At 43.5% G+C, this 8,390-nt stretch overlaps 1 protein-coding gene across 1 annotated transcript; it reads left to right on the top strand.

Annotated features, from left to right (window-relative positions):
- Window positions 1-639: 639 nt before the first annotated feature.
- LOC117175568 lies at window positions 640-1,524 on the top strand. The gene has a single exon (XM_033365275.1). The coding sequence runs from the start codon at window positions 640-642 to the stop codon at window positions 1,522-1,524; it is 885 nt and encodes a 294-aa protein (XP_033221166.1).
- Window positions 1,525-8,390: the final 6,866 nt, after the last annotated feature.

Raw genomic sequence — 8,390 nt, 5'->3', positions numbered from 1 at the left:
ACAGTGCTCAGGTCACTGCAGGTGTAGCACAAGGCTCTGTTCTTGGGCCTGAACTATGGAATATAGTTTACGACGAAGTGCTTCTAATGAAACTTCCAGAAGAAAGCCCTCTTTTGCGGATATCGCAGGGCACTCCATTGAGGCTGGAGATGCATTGAAATACCTTGGTGTCTATATTGACGCAAAGCTGAACTTCGGAACACAAATAACAGAGGCTCTGGCGAGTGCCCTAGGAGAGGAAGCTATTCAGAACGTCACGGTTAATATGACTAAAACGGAGTTTCGAGGCAGTTTAATGGCTTTTGTGGTATTGAAAGAGCCAGATGCTATCAGGGCAAGTCAGCTAGGCCATATCAAAATTGGATGGGTTAGTTGTAGGGTACGATTAAAAGAAAAAAGTAACCGTTGTTTCCGTTGCTTGAACTTTGGCCACGCTGCAATGGATTGTAAAGGAGTAGACAGGAGAAAGCAGTGCTGGAAGTGTGGCGAGGAAGGCCACATAGTCGCTCAATCCTCAAATGTAGCCAAATGTTCTCTTTTCGCAACGACAGAAGATGGCAGACCTGTCGATCACATACTTGGTACGTCAAGATGTAAGGTCTATAGAGACGCCGAACGAGAGCGTAATAAGAAAAGAGAATGACGGTAGTACTTCAAGGTAACCTCAACCGCTGCAAGCTGGCACAAGCGTTAATGGCTCAGCTGGCAATTGACAAGGGTGCTGATATCTTTATTAACAGCGAGCAATACGACCAAAGTAGAGGCGCAGGCTGGTTTCAAGATACATCTGGCACAGCGGCGATCTGGGTAATTAACAGCACGCAGTTTCCCGTACACAAGCACGGTGTAGGCGACGGATACGTATGGGTGACGAGTGGCAGGGTCACAATTGTCAGCTGCTACCTCTCGCCAAACGCGGGAAAGGCGGTGTTTCACGAAAAACTAGAAACAATTGGAGATCTGTGCCGTGGTCTGGACAGCGAAATCATCCTGGCAGGCGACTTCAATGCGAAGTCATGCGAATGGGGGATGACCTGGACAGACAGAAGGGGACGAGAGGTTAGTGACATGGCAGCGATGCTAGAGCTGACAATCCTCAACAACGGAAACAGTACGACTTTCAGAAGGGCAGGCCAACGAGAGAGCATCCTTGACATTACCATGGCTACACCAGTGATAGCGCGCAATGTTAAGAATTGGCAGGTACTGGCAGAGTATACGGCTAGCGACCACCAGTACATATACTTTGATATAGATAGTGAAAATCAGCGAATGAAGTTCTACAATTCGCAGAAGAGCAAGGGTGGCTGGAACGTGGCTAAATTGGATGCGGCTACCCTGGCAAATAGAGAATATCTGCTTGCTAAAAAGACGCTGAACTGGGCAATAAATGCTAGTAAACACGAAAAATGGGTAGAAGTCCGTTTATCAGTGGACACGGACACCTGGGGCCTTCGATACCAGATATCCCGACCGTGTCGTCAAGGAAAATGTGGTTCCCGAAACCGTTCCTCTCTTCACTGAGGAGGAACTGTGGAGGGCCACATTCAAGATGACAAACGGAAAGGCGCCTGTTCCTGATGGTATCCCGACGTAGGTTGTAAAAGTACTGGCAAGGGAGTACCCATATATTTTTTTAAATATGTATAATGCTTGCCTGAAAACGGGAGTTTTTTGCACACGATGGAAAAAGCAAAGGTTAGCCCTTCTTGACAAAGGAAAGGGCCCACCCATAACACCGTCGTCTTACAGGCCGCTCTGCATGCTGGATGCTATGGGAAAACTCTTTGAGCAACTCATACGTGCCAGTCTAAGAACGGCAATTGAGGCAGCAGGGGGCTTGGCCGAGAACCAGTATGGTTTCCGGGAGGGTAGATCGACGGTTGGAGCGATACTTGAAGCGCTACAAGAGACCGACGCAGCATGGAGCGGTAACCACAGATCGAGGAGGGTCTGTATAATGATAACCTTTGACGTCAGGAATGCCTTTAACACCGTTAGGTGGTCTGACATTCTTGATGTTCTGGAAAGACGGTTCAAAGTACCTGCATATATACCGCGTATCATCAGCAGCTACTTGAGCAAGAGAAGTCTGTTGTACGAAACCACAGAAGGTACGCGTTCCCTCAAAGTGACAGCCGGAGTTGCCCAGTGATCATAGCGGGTGACTTTAATGCAAAGGCACATGAATGGGGCATGCCATGGACCTGTAATAGAGGTGGTAGTGTGGTCGAGATGGTGACCAGGTTGGACCTAATGATCCTTAACACGGTACGGTCTCAACCTTTAGACGCAGTGGCTGCCGGGGAACCATCATAGATATTTCTCTTGTATCTATGGGTTCTTCATCAACAACACAAAGATGGCAGGTATTGGAAGATTTTACATGAAGCGATCACCAGTACATCAAATTCTGGGTTGCTCTACACTCTGAAAGAAGAAGAGCCAATGCTGATTTCGGGAGAACGCGAGGATGGAATGTCGCTAGAGTTGATCGTGTGGCGATGCTTGATACACTGTCCGGAATGGACAGACCTACTTTCGACACTCTAGGTCCCACTGCGCGGAAGATGGCAGAGGATGTCGTTGATAAGACAATGAATATGATCTCTACCGCATGTGATGCGTCTATGCCCAAAAGAGCTAGACACCGACATCCAGAACCAAATTATTGGTGGAATGAAGGTATAGCAGATCTTCGCAGACAAGCACTGGCTAAACGCAGGAAGGCTCAGCGTAAGAGGCGTCGTGCTGACGCCGGTCTTGCTGACCAAATATATTTTGCGGCCAAAAAGTCTCTAACTCGGGCTATTAAAATCAGCAAAAGAAGGGGATGGATTTCGCTACTCGAGGAAGTTGACAGAGACATCTGGGGTAGGGGGTACAAAATTGTAACCCACTGTCTTATAAGCGTAGGACCTGTTCCTCCAAAAGATTCCCAGTCTATGAAGGCAATAGTGGAAGGACTCTTCACAGATCACCCTGAGATAAGACGCACACCGATACCAGTGATGAATGATGAAATACAATATTTTAATATAGAAGAACTTTGAAGCGTCATACACTCGATGGACAAACACAAGGCCCCAGGCCCCGATGGAGTCCCTGGTGCGATTTTCAAACAAATTGTTGACGAGTATCCTGAAATACTGCTAAATATGTTCAATGCGTGGTTGGTATGTGGTGTCTTTCCGAAGAGGTAAAAGGTGCAGAGACTAGTTCTGCCTGATAAGGGGAAGGATTTACCTATTACCCCTTCTTCATTTAGGCCACTCTCTATGCTGGATAATGCCTGTGTGCTGGTCCCCCTGGACGTAAAGAATGCTTTCAATTCAGCGAAGTGGATTGATATCCTTGATGCACAAGCAGCGGTTCAGGGTGCCGCCCTATTTACGCAGGGTGATCAGCGATTACCTCGATTACAGGGAATTGTGGTATGAATCCACTGAAGGACAGCAGAGACGAAAAGTTACAGCAGGTGTGGCTCAGGGGTCTGTTCTTGGTCCAGATCTATGGAACATACTCTATAACGGAGTGTTGGAAATTGTTTTGCCTGAATGGGCCAAACTGATTGGTTTCGCAGACGACCTAGCGTTAATAATTCTAGCCAGAAATATTGAAATGGCACAGTGGAGAGTACAGCATGCCACCCATCTGATTAACAACTGGCTTGAGGAACATGGGCTCTCTTTGGCAGCCAGTAAGACTGAAGTAGTCGTACTCACGAGGCAGAGGCATTTGGTGATTCAGTCGAATTTAACGTGACAGGAGCATCCGTTGAGTCCACAAAAGTTGTCAGATACCTGGGAGAGACAATCGACCAAAAGCTCACGCATTGGCCACAGATTCAGAGGGCAGCTGATAAAGCAAGCGCAGCGGTGGCAAATCTTTCCAGGCTTATGCCTAATATGAAAGGTCCCAGACCAAGTGAGCGGAAAAACATTGATAAGTGTGGCTCACTTGATATTACTATGTGGAGCAAAGATTTGGGCTGACGCACTTGCTGTGCTAAAATGTCAAAACCGAATGGTCTCGGTACAGAGACGATGCGCGATGCGTACAGCGAGTTCCTATCGAACTGTCTCTGCGCCGGCAGTATTGGTTGTAGCGGGAGTAGTTCCTATAACTCTTCTTGCTAATGAGAGAAAAAGAATATACAATAGGTGTCAAACGGAAAATGATTGTTCACTAATTAAAACAGAGAAGAGAGACTACAAACGCTTGCGGAATGGCAACAACAATGGATCATCGACTCTCGAGGAAGATGGACTGCAAGCCTAATAGGAGAGGTGTCTCCATGGTTTGTCAGGAGACACGGTGAGGTAAATTTTCATCTTACCCAATTTCTTACGAACCATGGCCACTTTAATTCCTATCTATACCGAAGAAACCGCGAGGAAAGTCAACTCTGTGACTACTGTCCAGGGAAAATTGACGATGTGGAGCATACATTATATGAATGTAACAGATGGGATGGAAAGAAACATGCCCTTGAAACACTTCTTGGCGAGGCCATCACTCCAAGAAATGTAGTTTATTTAATGCTTCGGAATTAAGTTGATTGGGACTTTGTAGCGACGATGCGCACCATTGCAGAAGCTGGAACATATTTTATTATAGAATGTCAGTTAAGCAAGACATTCACCCACAGATTCGAAGGCCAAGAGTCCGAGGAGAGACAGGCGTCTTCCCTGCCGAGGACGACACGTGAACTGAAGGGAAGATAAGCTGCAGCAATCCACATACCGAGTAGGTAAACACTGTCTACACTTTTGTTAGTAATGTTAGCGGGAAGCCGAGGTACGTCTTTTTGGCCTACATCCCATGTTCCTGAAGTAAAGCGAAAGCGGATTCCGGGAGCATGGGTTGGCAAGGTAAAGGGGGGGGGGGGGTTTAGTCAGTAAGCATCTGACACTACTTATTCTAAGATTCGCCTTTAGTTAAAGACGAATGATAGAATGGGTGTATTATGCAAGATTTCCCCTCCTAGAAAAAAAAACTACTACTACTATTACTACTACTACCACTACTAAAAATAATACTACTACTACTACTACTTCATTGGCCCGATACGGTCTAAATCAAGCTTAATACATGCCTCCATTGGCTAGATATTGAATACATCCGGGACAAATCTTGCATTCATTGGCTAGACAATGAACAAATCTCGCTCATCTCTTGCCTTCGTTGGCTAGATAATGAATAAATTTCTCTCATCTCTTGCCTTTATTGGCTAGATAATGACTAAATCTCACTTAACTCTTGCCTTATTTGTCTTGAAAAAAAATAAATCGCACTCATGACTTGCCTTCATTTGCCGGATATTGTCTAAATCAACCTCATTTCATGCCTTCATTGGCTAGATAATGACAATATCTTGGACAAATCTCGCCTTCATTGGTAAGATAACGACTAAATCCCGCTCATGTTTTGCCTTCATTGGATGGATAATGGATAAATCCCGCTCATGTCTTGCCTTCATTGGCCGGATATTGTCTAAATCAAGCTCATTTCATGCCTTTATTAGCTAGATATTAAAAACATTCTGGACAAGTCTTCACTCCATTGGCTAGATAATGAATAAATCACGCTTATGTCTAATCTTCATTGACTAGATAATGACTAAATCTCGCTCATATCTACACTTCATCCGCTAGATAATGACTAAATCTCGATCATCTCTTGCCTTCATTGGCTAGACAATGAATAAATCTCGCTCAACTCTTGCTATCATTGGCTAGATACTGACTACATTGCACTTATGACTTGCCTTCATTGGCCCGAAATTGTATAAATCAAGCTCACTTCATGCCTTCATTGGCTAGATACTGACAACATCCTGGACAAATCTCGCCTTCATTGGTAAGGTAATGACTAAATCCCGCTCACGTCTTGCCTTCATTGGCCAGATAATGAATAATTCACGCTCATGTCTTGCCTTCATTAGCCGGATATTGTCTAAATCAAGCTCATTTCATGCCTTCATTAGCTAGATATTGAAAACTTCCTGGATAAGTCTTCACTTCATTGGCTAGATAATGAATAAATCACGCTCACGTCTTGTCTTCATTGGCTAAATAATGAATAAATCTCGCTCATATCTTCCCTTCATCGGCTAGATAATGACTAAATCTCGATCATCTCTTGCCTTTATTGGCTAGACAATAACTAAATCTCGCTCAACTCTTGCCTTTATTGGCTAGATAATGACTACATTGCACTTATGACTTGCCTTCATTGGCCGGAAATTGTATAAATCAAGCTCACTTCAGGCCTACATTGGCTAGATAATGACTAACTCTCGCTAATATCTTGCCTTCATTTACTAGATAATGACTAACTGCCGCTCCTGTTTTGCGTTCGTTAGCCGGATATGGTCTGAATAAATCTCATTTTATGCCGTCATTGGCTAGATATTGACAACATCCTGGACAAATCTAGCCTTCATTGCCTAGAGAGTGACTAAATCTCGCTCATCTCTTGCTTTCATTGGCTGAAAAATGACTAAGTTTGGCTCAAATCTTGCCTTTATTAGCTAAACAATGACTAAATCGCACTCATGACTTGCCTCCATTGGCCGGATATTCTCTAAATCAAGCTCTTTTATTGCCTTCATTGTTTAGATATTGATTAATCCCTGGACAATTCTCCCCTTCACTTGAAAGATAGTGACTAATTCTTGCTTATGTCTTACCCTCATTGGGTAGACAATGACTAAATCGCACTGATGGCTTGCCTTCATCGGTCGGATTTTGTCTAAATCAAGCTCGTTTCATGCCTTCGTTGGCTAGATATTGACAACATCCTGGACAAATCTTGCATTCACTTGCTAGATAATGATTAAACCCCGATCATCTTTTGCCTTCATTGGGAGGTAACGAAACAAATCTCGCTCACCTCTTGCTCTCAATGGCTATATAATGACTAAATCACACACATGACTTGCATTCATTAGCCGGATATTTTCTAAATCAAGTTCATTTCATGCCTTCATTGGCTAGATATTGTCAACATCCTGAACAAATTGCGCCTTATTGGCTCATTTCATTCCTTGATTAGCTAGATAATGACTAAATCTCGCTAACGTCTTGCCTTCATTGGCTAGATAATCACAAAATCGCACACATGGCTTCCTTTCATTGGCCGGATATTGTCTGAATCAGACTCATTTCATGCATTCATTGGCCAGATATTGACAAAATCCAGAATATGTCTTGCCTACATTCTCTAGATAATGACTAACTCTCGCTAATATCTTGCCTTTATTAGCTAGATAATGACTAACTGTCGCTCATGTATTGCCTTCATTAACCGGATATTGTCTTAATGAAGCTCATTTAATGCCGCCATGGCTAGATATTGACAACATCCTGGACAAATCTTGCCTTCATTGGCTAGAGAGTGAATAAATCTCGCTCATCTCTTGCTTTAATTGGCTAGATAATTAATAAATCTCGCACATCTCTTGCCTTCAATGGCTATGTAATGACTAAGTCGTACTCATGACTTTCCTTCAGTGGCCGGATATTTTCTAAATCAAGCTCATTTCATGCCTTCGTTGGCTAGATATTAATAACATCCTGGACAAATCTTGCCTTAATTTGCTAGATAATCATTAAATCTCGCTCATGTGTTGCCTTCATTGGCTAGATAATGACCAAATCTCGTTCATCTTTTGCCTTCATTGGCTCATATCTTGCCTGCATTGGCTAGATAATAACTAAATCTCACTCATCTCTTGCCTACATTGGCTAGATAATGACTAAATCTGACTCAGCTCTTACCTCCACTCGCAAGGTAATGACTGAATCTTGCACAATTCTTGCCTTTATTGGCTAGACAATGAGTAAATCTCGCTCATCTCTGGTCTTTGTTGGCTAGATAATGAATAAATCTCACTAATTTCATGCTTGCCTTCATTGGCCATATATTGTCTAAATCAAGCTCATGTCATGCCTTCAGTGGCTAGTTATTGACAACATCCTAGACAAGTTTTGTCTACATTGGCTAGATAATAAACAAATTTCGCCCATCTTTTGCATTCACTGGATAGATAATGACTAAGTATCATTCATCTCTTGCCTACATTGACTAGATAATGACTGAATCTCGCTCATCTCTTGCCTTCATTGGCTAGAAAGTGACTAAAACTCGCTCATGGTTTTCCTTCTTTGGCCTCACATAGTTTGAATCAAGCTAATTACATGCGTTCATTTGCTAGATATTTACAACATCCTACACTAGTCTTGCCTCCACTCGCAAGGTAATGACTAAATCTCGCTCAATTCATGCCTTCATTGGCTAGATGATGACTAAATTGCGCTAATCTCTTGCCTTCATCGGTTAAATATAGACTAAATCGCACACATGACTTGCCTTCGTTGGCTGGA

Source organism: Belonocnema kinseyi, chromosome 6, assembly GCF_010883055.1.
Source record: "Belonocnema kinseyi isolate 2016_QV_RU_SX_M_011 chromosome 6, B_treatae_v1, whole genome shotgun sequence".
Classification (NCBI taxonomy): Eukaryota; Metazoa; Arthropoda; class Insecta; order Hymenoptera; family Cynipidae; genus Belonocnema; species Belonocnema kinseyi.
This window is presented reverse-complemented; position numbering and strand designations above follow the sequence as displayed.

Coding starts and splice junctions, on each gene's coding strand:
- LOC117175568 (XM_033365275.1), top strand. CDS start 640: ATGACGGTAGTACTTCAAGGTAACCTCAACCGCTGCAAGCTGGCACAA.